The sequence below is a fragment of the Poeciliopsis prolifica genome, unplaced genomic scaffold, assembly GCF_027474105.1.
Source record: "Poeciliopsis prolifica strain line A6 unplaced genomic scaffold, Auburn_PproV2 SCAFFOLD024, whole genome shotgun sequence".
Taxonomy (NCBI): domain Eukaryota; kingdom Metazoa; phylum Chordata; class Actinopteri; order Cyprinodontiformes; family Poeciliidae; genus Poeciliopsis; species Poeciliopsis prolifica.
In genome coordinates this window covers 5,212,501-5,226,580 of record NW_026562399.1, presented here as the reverse complement: position 1 = coordinate 5,226,580, position 14,080 = coordinate 5,212,501, and the positions used below count along the sequence as shown (strand labels likewise).

The 14,080-nt window shown below is 44.9% G+C and overlaps 2 protein-coding genes across 2 annotated transcripts; both read right to left on the bottom strand.

The window, feature by feature from the left end:
- Positions 1-698: 698 nt before the first annotated feature.
- serpinf1 (serpin peptidase inhibitor, clade F (alpha-2 antiplasmin, pigment epithelium derived factor), member 1) lies at positions 699-6,575 on the bottom strand. Its single transcript, XM_055046509.1, has 8 exons — positions 6,251-6,575; positions 4,368-4,428; positions 3,505-3,700; positions 3,203-3,358; positions 2,878-3,081; positions 2,115-2,254; positions 1,832-2,042; positions 699-1,562 (listed from the first exon to the last, which is right to left on the bottom strand). The coding sequence occupies exons 2-8, from the start codon at positions 4,425-4,427 to the stop codon at positions 1,312-1,314; spliced, it is 1,218 nt and encodes a 405-aa protein (XP_054902484.1). The 5' UTR covers position 4,428; positions 6,251-6,575; the 3' UTR covers positions 699-1,311.
- Positions 6,576-6,794: 219 nt separating this feature from the next.
- serpinf2a (serpin peptidase inhibitor, clade F (alpha-2 antiplasmin, pigment epithelium derived factor), member 2a) lies at positions 6,795-11,691 on the bottom strand. The gene is made up of 9 exons (XM_055046508.1): positions 11,594-11,691; positions 10,520-10,588; positions 10,218-10,449; positions 9,972-10,115; positions 9,853-9,895; positions 9,490-9,635; positions 9,169-9,311; positions 8,882-9,077; positions 6,795-7,681 (listed from the first exon to the last, which is right to left on the bottom strand). The coding sequence occupies exons 2-9, from the start codon at positions 10,571-10,573 to the stop codon at positions 7,176-7,178; spliced, it is 1,464 nt and encodes a 487-aa protein (XP_054902483.1). The 5' UTR covers positions 10,574-10,588; positions 11,594-11,691; the 3' UTR covers positions 6,795-7,175.
- Between the last annotated feature and the right edge of the window lie 2,389 nt (positions 11,692-14,080).

Here is a 14,080-nt window from a genome sequence, read left to right as displayed (position 1 = left end):
GACATAAAATCTGATGATTTCTATTAACATAAATAAAGCTTAGAGGTAAACTGGCTTTTTTTCTTCCTCTGTTTTATCTTCCGGCAGAAGAAAGTTTTGTTTATTTCTTCCAGGAAACATTTTATTTTCAACACAAAATGTTTCATTAAAACTGAAACAGTTACAAAGATTTTCATTTAGATTTTTTTTATCTTTTTATTTTTTATCTGCAGAAAAGAGATGGAGGTTCAGAAGAAGAAAAAGGCATAGGAACCAAAACAGAAGAAATCTGGTTGCTATTTGTGTTTACAGGCTGTTTGTCTCCCTTTGGTGGAGACAGAGGCGCATCACATGCTGAGTACCTCAGTCATGACTAAAGGTGATTGCGGCTGGGATTTATTTAAATCTGCTGTTTTTGTCATAGAACCTGCTGAAACATCTTCAGTTGTTCAGAAATCTGAGTCCTCCACTAAATTTGACCATCTGTATAAAGTTGGTCAAACGTTAACCCTAAGAGGCCAATGTATCCTGACACTCTGGCCTCTCAGCACTGACATTATTCATATCTGGTTCTGTTCCTGACAATTCAAAACCGTAAACATCACACCAATACTTAAAACCTGGCTTGGTCCCTGCGAATCTCTTCATACACACTTCCAACTGAAACAAAATCCCGACCGGCTCATGTTAAACATCAGAAAACATCAGAAAACGTGTCCTGGAGTTTATTGTCATGTTTATTGTAATTAAAACAAATGACGACATCTGCTTTCTTACAAAACATTTCTTAATGTAGATTATTTCAAGAGTATTCACAGATTAGCATGATCCATCTCTGTTTCAACATGAAAAATATGATCAAATATCCTTAAACCATCTGCCATCACAAACAGCTGGAACCCCTCCTAGGACCTGCTAAGAGTGTGTGTGTGTGGGTGTGTGTGTGTGTGTGTGTGTGTGTGTGTGTGTGTGTGTGTGTGTGTGTGTGTGTGTGTGTGTGTGTGTGTGTGTGTGTGTGTGTGTGTGTATTTGCAATACCGTGTGGGGACCATTTTCCTGACATATACCCACTGGTTCCCACAAGGGGAAACACTTTTTTTGGGTCGGGGATTAGATTTAGGACTAAGGTGTGATTTGAGTTTTAAGTAGGGTTAGGGTTAGGACAAGGGCAAAGATTAGGCTGAAAATGAATGGAAGTCAATGAAAAGTCCCCACAAAGATAGCCACACAAACATATGTGTGAGTGTGTGTGTGTGTGTGTGTGTGTGTGTGTGTGTGTGTGTGGGGGGGTGTGTGTGTGTGTGTGTGTGTGTGTGTGTGTGTGTGTGTGTGTTAAATTTTCAGGACTTTGGGGTTGACCACCTTCCCGATGAACAGCAGTGCTCCTGACGGTTCATCTCGGATCAGGTAGACGAAGGGCCGGTCCACTCGGTAAGTCAGGTGGGAGGGTGCAGATACGGTGCTGGGGTACTGGGCTCCTTCGGGTGCTGTCTCCATGACAACTTTATGATTGATGCTGGTGAGTTTGCCCGGCTGGACGGAGATCTTCTCCAGTTCTTGGTTGTCCAGCCAGTCACTGAGGCCTGCAGGAAGGAATGAGGAGAATGAGGATCGACTGATGCTCCATGGCATCCCACTGGGTCACCCCTGCCTCGCACAAACCAGACAGAATGCTGGGAGTCAGTCAGCTGTGTGGCTGAATGTTCTGCCGGGTTCCCCCCGATTCCTCCCAGTTTCACTGACTAGTCCCTTAACTTTCCCTCAGGACTGACTGTCCTGTGTCAGAGAACCAGTGTACTCCTCAGTCATGGACAGAGTGAAATTGAAGGTCTTGCTCCTCTGGGTGACTCACCGAGGTCGCCAAGCAGTGATAGCAGGTCGATGGAGTAACTAAGCTTCAGGACAGGCAGCGTTAGGGACACCCGGGCCGGCTGCAGCGCCATGGAGAGGTCCTGAACGAACTCAGCCGTCAGACTCTCCTCCAGCAGCGTGGTGTTGGTCGTCACATCGTCGGGCAGGAAGACAAACATGCTGACGTCGTTCTGCATCTGGATCTGAGCGATCTGCAGGAGGAACCACAACATTCCTGAGATCTCTGCCAACAGCTCCTCAGCTCTGCTGCTCACAACACTCACAGTGCAGCTCAGGTCCGAGTCCACACCCATCTTCACCGGGTAGTTATCCTGTTGCATCATGGGAACACGGACCGGAGCCCCATTTTCCACCTGGAAGTCCTGCTGAACTCCGCCCTGACTGAAGCGGGTCACCCATCCCCCTGTTGGAGGAGAACCCAGACGTCAGTCCGGTTCTGGCTGCTGTAACGGCTGTCTCAGGGTCCGGCAATGGAACCGACAACCCTGCAGGGTCTGACCATCAAACGTCAGGAAGCATTAATACTGCTGCTGCTGATGTGAAATATTGCTGATTTGACTCGGCCCGCTCCTGCCCCCTGGTGGTCACTCCAGCTCATTAAAGATCTAATTATTTACATTCCTATCAATGACCAACGACGAAGTAACAGAGCCCGCTAAGATTGAAAATATTAACCACAAGAGTACTAAAGATATTAACAATGATGTAATATTACCAGAAAAAAACAAGTCATTCTGTGAAAAAAGGAAAAAGTTGTTGATATGACGATTTTATTGTCATATTACTACGACTTTATTCTGGTAATACTAGATCTTTATTATTATGACGTTATTGTCGTACAGTTAACACTTTGTCCCTGAACATTTCTCCTTCCTGTCTAAGTGGTTCTGAACTGCTTGTCACCAGGATGTGAGTCCGGTCTGATCTTTACCAGCTACAGGTTTATATGTCTGTCAGAAACTCCTCCGTCTGTCACGTTTAAACACCAAACCGGGATTTTCCTCTGCCATCATGAACGCTCAATACCTTTGAAGTAGGCGGCACTGATGGCGTTGATGCCGGCGATTCGAGGGAGACCGTTGGTCAGGAACTGTTGGACTTTCCTTCCCGTCTGCTGAGACACCCAATCATTGATCTCCTTCGTGTCTTTGGCTCCGCCCATCAGCGCTTTGGGGCGGACGCCATACTGCTGCTCCACCAGTTTGAAAAAGTCCTGCTTCAGACGGAGTCCTGAAAACCAACGGAGTGATGAGTCATCAAAGCTTTGGGTTTTTTAGAAGATCTGAACTCTTTGAGCAAGTCACAGACACCAGAACCTTTTAAACGATTTGGGTCGTAAACCTGGACTCACGTCGCGTCACATAGAGCCGAGCAGCCATGCTCAGGCCTTTGCCTGAGGAGGTCACTGAGGCCAGCAGGTCCTTCAGGGTGTTCTGGAGCTGAGGGTCCTGCAGGGTGTGGTACCGGAGCGCCCGGTGCAGCTGCCTCTGGGCGTTTTCTGAGCCCCCTGCAGGACAGGAGGGGAAGGACAGAGTCGCTGGTTATGACGATGCTTCAGAGGAGGAATAAGAAGATGGGGTACCTGAAGGTTCCTCACTGAGGGGAACAATCAAAGTAAACTCATTCAGGCCCAGTTAGAGCCAGTACACTCACCCATAGACAGCTGGGTCAGAACCGCAGACACGCTGATCGGAGACAGAAAAAGGTTGGCTGAAGTTTCGCGGCTCGTCAAAGCCCGGAACAGGTTGTAGCCAAAGTCCGAGGTGGCGGCGCCCATCTTGGTGGCTGGCGTGGTGAAGAGCTCCACATGTTCTTCCTCCACGGCCGCTTCCTCACCTCCGGAGTCCGACTGCACAGAACCGGGACAGAACCATCAGGATGGACCCGGCTCTGACTTCACAGTTGTGTTTACTGAGCAGAACTAGAACTAAAGCCTGGAGGTGACAAATGCCTGTACAGGAACCAGTTCCACTGGAGATGTTCTACTGGAAGTTCTCCCTCTAAAGCAGTTTAGTTTTCTCACCAGATAAACAGGCCATGTGCACAACAGTTTCACATTTACCAGCTTTCCTTTAAATGATTACATTCAAACAATCTGATCTGCTAAACCAGCTAAGAACTCTAAACACACTTCATAAATTAACCAAACTTGCCTGCAGATTGTTGGTATTGGTTTCATCTGTTTGTTTTTAGTTTATCCCAACATCAAATCTGAATTATCTCTCTGTCATGATTTACCTTTTCAACACAAAATCCTCCTGATGGCCCAAATATGATCATCGCTGTAACCATCTGCTATCACCACATATATTTAAACACAGTTTCAACCCTCCATGCAGAAAGACCCAGACTGGGATCTGAACCCAGCAGAAGGTTTTTACTGCATCGCAGCAGCAGAAACCATGAACTGAACATTTTCATTGCACCAACTGAAAGTTTTTACTCCATGAATTAAACAGAGTAAAAGCTGCAGGCAGCTGATGACCCTGAAACACGAGGAGACGATCTGTGGTTACCTGAGCCCAGCTGAAGCTCAGGACGGCTGCCAACGCCAGCAGGAACGTTGTTCGCTTCATCCTGAAAAACAAGCAGATGAACGCCATGACGCAATGATGCTGTGACGCCATGATGGCGTGACGCCATGATGCCACGTCACTAAAGAGACAGAAGGGTCACATGACTTCCTGTTCTGCCTCTCTCTAAGGCCTGAGGTTGTCCTGATGCGTCTCTATTATTCTGCTGCAGGAGAAACTCACCACTTTTCTTGTTTTCTTTTCCTACTGCTCTCCATCCTGCTGTACTTGCTGTTATTTCAACTGTTAACTTTATGTTCAGTTATTTTCTCTCTATAGAAGAGCTTCTGATTGGTTGGTTCCTTCCTGGAGGCGGGGCATCAGCTGGCATGATGCTGCCATCACCTGATCACTCTCCTCTCCTGCTTCCAACTCTTTACTTTAACATAGAAAGTTGTCCTGGTTCTCATTGTGTCTCTGTCTTCTCTCAGCTCCAGTCTGTCGCTGGTTCTGAGTCCGGGTTCTGGTTCTGCTGGAGGTTTCTTCCTGTTAAAGGGAGGTTTTCCTCTCCACTGTCGCAACATGCATGCTCAGTGTGAGGGATTACATACAACGACACAACACAGGTGGTTGTATAATGTTGCCCCCTGCAGGACAGGAGGAGAGAATGCTGAAAGTGTAAATCATCTCCAGGCTTTTGTTGTGAACTGGAGTAAAGAAATGAGTTGAAATGAACAGAGTTCATATCTGGTGAGGAGAAGACGTTTTTCCTCACGGGTCAGAAACCTGTTTTCAGCAGGAGGAGGCAGAGGGAGTTTCTGTTGAGCAGACAGCAGACGCTCTGATTACAGCCTCCGCTGCACAATGGCTGCATTCTGCTCACATCTGGACCTTCTTCACACCAAACCTCAGACCACACAGGAATGATGGGAAACCCAGATGGAGCCGGGCAGCAGCTTTTTTCCTCTAAGACTCGAAACGAAAACAAGAGCCATGGAGGGCAGAGAGTGATTCAATGTTTCCTGACATGAAGCTCAATATGAACTCGTCCAGCGCCTCGTTCTGCCCGCCAGTCCTGAGGCTCCAGGTCCGTCCTGGTCTTATGCTTTATTATCTGCATCATCGTCTCACTTGGCTGGGGACGGATCGGTCCTCAGTGTCTGCAGGACAAGCCCACATCATCACTCCTCTACCACCGTGTTTGTTTGTTTGGTCTCCTTAACCAACAATCATTAATGGTTTCTAAACTACTGGAAGCCCAAACCTGAAATTGAAAGTTTTTCCAGGGAAATTCCCTACTTTCCTACTTTTGAACTGGTGAAGCGTTTTATATCAAATATTTTTACTTTGTGTGGAGTCAGAATTAGATCAGAATATAGAAACAATTGAAGGCATACAGGAACAAATATGAGAGTTCTTCAGAGGTTCTCATGGTTCTGATGGTTGAAGTTGGACCAGAGCTGCTGCTGTTTCACATTACATAACCTCGTAGCGGAGGAAACGCTGCAGCTGTTTGCGGTCTTTGTCTCCGCGGCGCAGAAGGAAGGAAAACTTTGTTTTTCAGCACAACTCTCATAAAAGAAAAAAGCGCACACACACAAAACGAGCAATAAAAACTGGATTTAAACTTCGGATTTAAATGTAAGAATGAAATCAAAGCGGTCCAAATAAGCACCGAGTGTCTTTCTGACAGTTCTGAGTCACTGGAGCCAAAACGTGCAAACTGGAGCCTGGATCCAGTTTGCACGTTTTTTTGACCATCAGCTTTTGATTTCAGTTTCAAAAACACACACACACACACACACACACACACACACACACACACACACACACACACACACACACACACACACACACACACAAAAGAGGAGCAGCGGTTCACTCACCTCTCCGGTCCGGACGGTCCACGTCGCTGCTGTCTTTCTGTCCGTCTGCAGCGGAGACTGTTGGACCCGCGGGGTTGCGCACAGGCGGCGCACAAACGGGGGAGCGGGGGCGCGCACACCGTTTACTAAGCTGCCATTGCTTCTTAGTTTGGGGTAAAGTACAAAACATTTATCATTTGATCTGCAAATGTCCTTTTATTAGCTTTGGAAGCAGATCCACTTAGTTTCCTCTGATCTAAAGTTTCTCACTGATTTAGTCAGAAACGTTCAGAATGGTTCAAAAAGATTAGAGTCAAACAGCAGCAACTGTAAAATACAAGACAAGCTACAGCTTCCGTTGTTGCCCGTGGCAACAAGAAGGTCCATCAGTCAAAAAAAAAAAAAAACTTATTCAATAAAACGGTAAAGTTTATTTAAACGAAGGGTCCACATGCCAATCAATCAGCTGCCAGATCGTTTCATTATTGTTTGTTTTTATGAGGTTTTGCAATTCGTGCACATTTCCATGTTTATATGTGGAATCAGATGAAAGCATCCAAACCTCTTTACAACAACAAGGTATTTTATTTCACAGTTACTGATGAACATGGTAGCAGTTTAAAAACAAACAAAACAAAACAATATTTCCTATCAGAGGCTGTTTTCACTCTCTGGAAGATATTTTTTAAATTTAATGAAGAACAGACTTTGAGTAAAAACAGAACATGTAAATCATAAAGACGTTAGTTACAGACGTTGTATCAGGGCAGCATATTGTGGTTTTCAGCTGAACTACGATCACGTGACGCGCCTTTCTGAAACAGGCTAACGCGTTAGCTTCCTGAGGGTTGACAGGAGCCGTGCAGTCTGAAACTTATTGGTTGTATTGGAGTCTCTAATTGTCTGATGAGATGTTGCATCATTTCTTTATTACGATATGTTTTTTTCAGACCGGGACAAAGTTGTCTGGTTTGGCGCAGGGCTCGTCTCCTTGAGTCTTACTGCTGCTGCCATCTTGTTCGTCGACCTGCTGCGGCTGCTCCTTCCCACCACCGGGGGCGCTGCAGGACTGAAGAGTGCTGCCCTCTGCTGGCAACCTGTTGAGCTCGACGTTCAGGTCTGCTCCCCTGGCCGCCCCGGTTCCAGGCTGGTCGTTCATGGTGTTGTTCCCGTTGGGGTCGTCGTTAGGCATGGGGTCGTTGTCGGGGGCGGGGTTTGTGACGATGCCCAGGAACAGAGGGGCCAGAGAGAAGTCATCAACAAGGGCAAACAGGAAAGGGGAGTTGACAGAGAAGAGGGAGATGGAGCGCATCGCGGTCACCACGGTGGTGGCGGACGCTTCGACGCCCTCTTCACTGAGCTCCATGGTGGTGGCGTGACGGACGCTCGACACCCGAAGGGGCTGCTCAGAAATGCCAGAGAGGTCCGGACCCGAAAACAGGGAGCCGAGTCCTGACAGACAAGCACAACAGGAGAGAAATACTCAATAGAGATGTAAATACACAATGTCCTCCAGAGTGTCTATGGTGCTACAGTAGCTCTGGATCAGACCCTCAGAGCAGGAAACCACACAACCACCTATTTTCAGAGGACAAATCATTATTTGACCCTTCATCACACAATCTACATCTATAATTCATAACATTATTCCCAATAATGTGACGGCCTGATCTGCCATACTAGAGATTCCACTGACAGCATCAACTCTTTCCACTGGACCCCTGCAGTGACATCTGGCATCCTTAATGTTCTGGAAGTTCCCAAGTTGGGTCTTCACGGGTCAAACTTTTCGGTCCAGTATTTCCATTCAGAGGCAGTTTGGAAATACTAAACAGCCTCTGATTAGTAGGCTAATCAGCAAATCCCAAATTTGCTGATTCTTAAATTTGGGGGCAAGGCCAACACTTCAAACAGGCTCGTGTGGGCCTAGAGCAGCAGGCATTCCTCCTGTGCATAACTAAACCTTGACCATGACTATTTTCTTGGTTCACCAGAGATCTTTCATTACACCTGATCAGAAACTCCTCACATGATTCAGGCAGCTTGGCTTCTTCACTCCAATTTTTTCCTCCTTCTAAGACATCAATTCTGAGAACAAAGTGTTCACTTGATGCCTGATATGTCCCACTTTTGACAGTTGGCTTAGTGAAAGTGTTATCACCTGTTAGGGATCATAATCTTATGCCTGTTTGACAAATATACATGTGTCCTGGCTCTGTCAGCTGGTTCTGCTGGACCCTGCTAATGGCCTTTGAATCGGTGCATATGCAGAGTGACATCTGAAACCTGCAGAGCAGTGGGCAATTTGGACCAGAGCTGGACATCACTCTGTTGGTGCTATAAGACATCAGTGTCTTGGTACTAAATATCGACTCTTTAAGTATGGAAACATGGTGTTGGAAGAAAAAGATGTTTATGGTGATTCACAGTCAAGTCCATTCTACTTCCTGATGCAGTATTGCAGAAGTTCCTGCTTTGGCACAAAGAAGGATGCACCTTGACGTATCTGCATTGCATACTACCACACTTTGAGGCTTCCAGTCTGTGTCACTGCTGACCAATAGAACAACAGTTAGTCCTGAAATGCTTCAACAGGCATCGGTCTACTTGTCCAACTAACCTATGAGGTGCCACAAGGTTTTCTATCCTCACCCATGCTGGTCAGTGCCTCTTCGAGCTCCTGTCGATACTGAAGCTTCATCTTTGGTATGTTGACCTGCATTGATTTTTCTTGAGGTAGACGACTGTAGAGGTCAGAAATATTTAGCTTGGGAAGCACCAATGAGACGTTTCCTATGGGAAGGATGACTAGGAAGCTGGTGTTTCCTTTGAAGGGAAAGCTGGCAACCTGCAAACAAAACAAAACATCATTTTGTTTGGACGTTCAACAGAAACTAATCCCAGCATTAGATTTCCATGATGTAAGAGGGTTGTGATACCTGTGCCTGCAGCTGAGGGTCGTCCATCAGGCGTAGAGGATACTGGGCAGACTTCATCATGTCCACTGACACTGAGTTCTGGCTGTCAAGATGAAACACTCCCTTTGAGGTCACCTGAGGGTCAAACTGGGTCTTCCATTCACCTGACAAATAGATACAGCAAAAGAAAGCTTTTATTCGAGGTCAATATGCAGTCGTCTCTTGTTAAATATGACTCCTATGGTTTCAGTTGAAACTCAGGGAAACATGTAAGTAAGGTCATCCTCTTCCAACACCCTGCAATACACTTATAATTGGTGAGGGATTGATTGAAGGGTTCACCTTTGAAGTAAACACCGTTAATGAGCATTAGCACCACGTCATGTGGAATGCTTTCCAAGAAGTTGGGGATGTTTCCATTGGTGACGTTTTCCACCCATTGGTTGACCTCATCCACAGAGATGAGAGGGAAGGGCCGGGACCGGTACCTGGACAGTAAAACAGTTTGAAAACAGATCTGGCATAGATCTGGCTGTTTGTTTAAATAATTACAAACTTCTCAATACATCAAACCAGATCTTTCAGAAGTCTGGTGTGGAAAATTATTTTTGATGAAAGATTGATCCAGTTTGTCCAAATACACTGCAATCCAGTTCCCTCTTCTGTTATCTATGTAAGGGTTTGGTTCCCAAATATAACCAATACCTGGCCAGAGATTCCTCAACAAACGAAGCCTTCACTTCAAATCCTGAGGTGAGGAAGAAGAAAGCATGAGAGTGACTAATGTGTGCTGAAGTGAGGAACCACTACTGCTGATGTCCCACCTGGCCTCAGGTACATGCGTGCCGCCACCTCCAGTGACCTGTGAGTTAGATGAGGCACAAGGCTTCCCAGGATGTGATGGAAGCATGGCCGGTTGTGGGCCTGAAGACTTTGTAGGAGAATCTTCTCTGTTTCATTGCGGGAACCTTAGGAAAGATAAATGAAACTTTTTACCGTCTTAGCATTAATCTGCAACATTACAATTCAGTTTAAATCTAAATTAAATCTGGAAAATGAAGCTGGTGAACCTAAGGTGAGGTGAGCGAGGGCGAACATCAGGCTGAGAGGGGAGAGGATGACGTTGGACTGCTGAGGGCTGATAGCAAGCTTCTCCAGGATCTTCAACCCCAACTGCTCTATAGCGCCCCCTATCGCCCGGTGTTCCTCACGGGTGAATGTTCTCCCACATTTACTGACGTTTTTCTCCTGTTCTTTATCTGTGATTGGAGGGACTTCAGGAGCTGCTGTGGCGGGCTCTTCCTGAACAGACATCGACAGAGTTCAGACACGAATGCTAACAAGAGAAACGCTACGAGTCGGTTCTTCTTACGGTCAGTCCCTGGCGACTGAGGCACATCAGCAGCAGAAGAAGACACAGCTTCATTTCCAGAAGGACAGCCTGGAAATACAGACACAGACATGACTGAACACCAGCTCTGCACAGTGGTCAGCACTCTTTCGCTAACCCACTGATGCACTAAGAGCTAGTTTTTCATTTAGCACTTTATCATCTCATTTAGTGCGCTTAGCTTCTCCTATGTACTATTTTATAGTGCATGTTGTGTCATCAACATGTTGGGTATCCATATGGTTCCATACGTAACAGATTTTGTTTCAACTAAATCTAGTGTTGGTCTAGTGCTTTAGCATTAGCAGAACTAACTTTTTGGTCAGCAGTGTTCGTCTTTGGTTCTGAACATTGATTCTTAAATTCAGGCATGCAAAAGGGAATGTTTTGTTCAGCCTCGGCTGACTTTAACTAGACCTGTCAAGCATGTGCATTGATCGTTTAGGTCCCGGTGTATGTAACATGTATTTTGGGTCTTCATCCGTTGTAAACTACAATCATCAAAAAAAAAACTACGATCAGCACCAAACTCTTGTTATTACAACTATGAGACCCTCCAGGTCAAAGTTTTGGATCCACCTCCATTTCTCCACTCTGTCATGTGGTCCATTAGATTTTAGAACAATCAGACTTCCTAACATCCTGGTTTACGCCAAACTGACCAACAGCTTTCAGAACCAGCGATTATGTAAATATCCAGTCAGTGCAAAGCCCAGATGGGTCGGTCCGGGTCGGAACCAGTGGATGGTTCGGATGTTGCGGCTGTGTTTACCAGGAGACTAAAGGTTAATGTTTCAGAGCCTTTTTTGGCCGAATGGCAGTACGCTGAATAAACACAAAGCAGAAAACACTGAACCGAGCATGAAAACATGAACACTTTCCAACAGTTCAGGTTCTCCGCAACAATCATAATTCAGAGATCAGTGGATGATCTGGAGGCATTTATTATACTCATCATTAATCTTTACAAACATTAATCTTTATCAACGTAACTGCTTCCCCCCTAACAACCAAACAGACAAAGTTCTGGTGAGATACGAGCTGGCCCAAACTCACCCGGACTTCTCTTGAGAAGAGGAGATGAACAACAGAGAATAATAAAAGAAAATCCAGATGTGATCAACCTTCTTCAGGCTGTTCAACATAGTGGACCCAACAACTGCCACCCCCATGTTAGCAGGTTAATAATCAACCCTGACCGGATTGTTGTGCAGGCTGTGGTCACTGCTATAGGTTCCAATCAAACGATGTTGAAGTTAAAATGTTCGTTTACCAGGATCCAAATGATCCACTGGGAGAAATTAAATCCAACTAAATGCATTAACTAGTCTTTCCTGTGTCAGAGTATTTAGGGAGCATTCAGTCAGAATACAGTTGACTGATGGCTCTAAATTATTTTGATAACTTTATCTAAATTTAGCTTTTTGTATTTTTATTAATACAAAATGTTTTAGTCAAGAAAAGCTAAACATAAATGTTGAGAAAAGATTTTTTTTCCAAAATATGAACCAAAAGCATAACAAAAGAAAATCTAACACCAAACGTATTACAACTTAGTGTTAAATGATAAAACAATAAACCTAAACATGTTTTTCAAAGTAAAACTGAGCGATTAGGATGCAGTTAGAAGAAAACTAGAAAGACTGTGGTTAGCCAGCAGGCTAATCAGGTTGTGATTCTACACACTTTTGTTTTCAAACAATAACATCTAGTATTTTTACAGCATAGAAAGTGACTGATTTAATGACTCAAGTTTTAGTCTTAGCATGTTTAGATTAAAAGCTGGAAATTCAACTTTAAAGGGTGTTTTTTTGTTTGTTTGTTTATTTTGTTTGCATTTGACAGATAAAAATGTTCAACATTTTAGTCTACATAATGTTAAGAGAATGAGCGAATAGAGCCAGCTTTAGGACAGAGACAATGAAGACAACAGATTAGTTTGATTAAAAACAGCAACGCTAAGCAGCCAAAACCTACAAAATACGATTCAAATTAATAATGAGAACAACATCTATGTTTGCATGCAACTGTCATGAAGCACATGTCTCCAAAAAATGGAGCGTCTTCACCTGGAGGTCTGAAAACGTTCCAGATCTTTGTGCTTCTGGTAAGGCAGAGGCCCATCAGAGGATGGAATCGTTCGTTACAGCAGAATTTAGATGGTAAATTTGTTTCCATCTCCTTTAGCGCATTAACTCTTATTCAGAAAAGTCAAAAACAACCTCAAGAAAATTTCAAAACAGCATAGCTCAGTTTTTACACCTTTTCACTCTTCTAAAAGTAAAGTTTTTATGGATAGGCTACATTTTTAAAGGTTAGAATGCTTCCTGCAAACCTAGATTGAAGTCTGACAGTGAAACTAAAAGGAATCAGATAATCTAAAGGGTCTTCAGATTATCTTTATAGACACAAGAAAAAGAAAGTGTGGCACGGTTTCAGGTGAGAGTTGTTGACGTAACATAAGAACCTTCTTAAAATTTCCCACTTGTAAAGACGACTAAACCCAGCAGGAGGAGGGTAAACCCCATCCTACACTCCGTTGTGGCTCATTGGGCTTTCCACATACATCCAGAGCAGAGAGAGTGGGCGGGTGTTTGTCTTGTTCTGACCGCCATGTTCCAGCCTAACGCCCCCACATCGCAGCTCTGTGACAAACAGCGTCGCCTCGGCCATCTTGGAAACACCGACATACTGAAGAACTTCACACCAAGGTAGCGCAGAGGAGCAGCACATCTGAAAAACAGTGGAAAACTACAACTGTTTGCTCAGCAGCTGGAGCCGACCTGAACAGGACCGCTCGTCTTTTTGGGGGAAAACGTGGAAATATGTTCAAATCAAAAGCAGACACTGAAAACATGTCAATGTGAGGCTCTAACACCAGTCAGCTGCAGCAACATCTGGAACTCACTGCCATTTCCTCATTTACCCAGAGGAAAAGCTATAAACCAGAACCTCATTCAGAAGCTGTTTACCGTCATCCTGCGGTCCAATCTGCAGGTGGCAGAAGGTTCATCTGGGCAAATAGACATGAGGGGAATGTCCAGTTAGAACCGGGTTCTGAAAGGAGACGGGTTCTGCTGGGAAATATGTGAATTGACCCCAAAACAAAAGCTAAAGATCTTGTGAAGAAGCTACTGAAACGGGTGGAGAAAGTTAGTCTCTACGGTGAAACCAGTTCTGTCCCTTCACAGGCTGAACGGCCAATCAGAGAAGAAGAAGCCATTGCTCCTTAAAAACATTCATCATTGGCGACTAGAACCTTTGCATTTGAGTCTTTCTGGTACAGCAGTAAATCTGACACACAGCGTCGTCGGCTAACAGCAGAGATGGAAGACGCTCCTCAGGTCCCCCTGAGGTTCATTTTTGCTTCTGTCGTTGGGCTCCAGTTGTGCTAAAAGAAGTTAGCCTATCAGTGAACCTATGCTAGCGTGTAGCCGCTAATGCTAATGTTAGCGTCCACAGTCCATGAAAGATCAGAGAAACGCTGGAAAGATGAACGGATAGAAAAACTCTGCTCCAAAAAGCTGAAGATTAAAAACATTA

Coding starts and splice junctions, on each gene's coding strand:
- serpinf1 (XM_055046509.1), bottom strand. CDS start 4,427: ATGAAGCGAACAACGTTCCTGCTGGCGTTGGCAGCCGTCCTGAGCTTC. Junction 2,255..2,877: donor CAGTGCCGCCTACTTCAAAG/GTATTGAGCGTT, acceptor CTCCTCCAACAG/GGGGATGGGTGACCCGCTTC. Junction 2,043..2,114: donor ACTCGGACCTGAGCTGCACT/GTGAGTGTTGTG, acceptor TTCCTCCTGCAG/ATCGCTCAGATCCAGATGCA.
- serpinf2a (XM_055046508.1), bottom strand. CDS start 10,573: ATGAAGCTGTGTCTTCTTCTGCTGCTGATGTGCCTCAGTCGCCAGGGA. Junction 9,636..9,852: donor GTTGAGGAATCTCTGGCCAG/GTATTGGTTATA, acceptor TTTACTGTCCAG/GTACCGGTCCCGGCCCTTCC. Junction 9,312..9,489: donor TAACGGTGTTTACTTCAAAG/GTGAACCCTTCA, acceptor TCTATTTGTCAG/GTGAATGGAAGACCCAGTTT.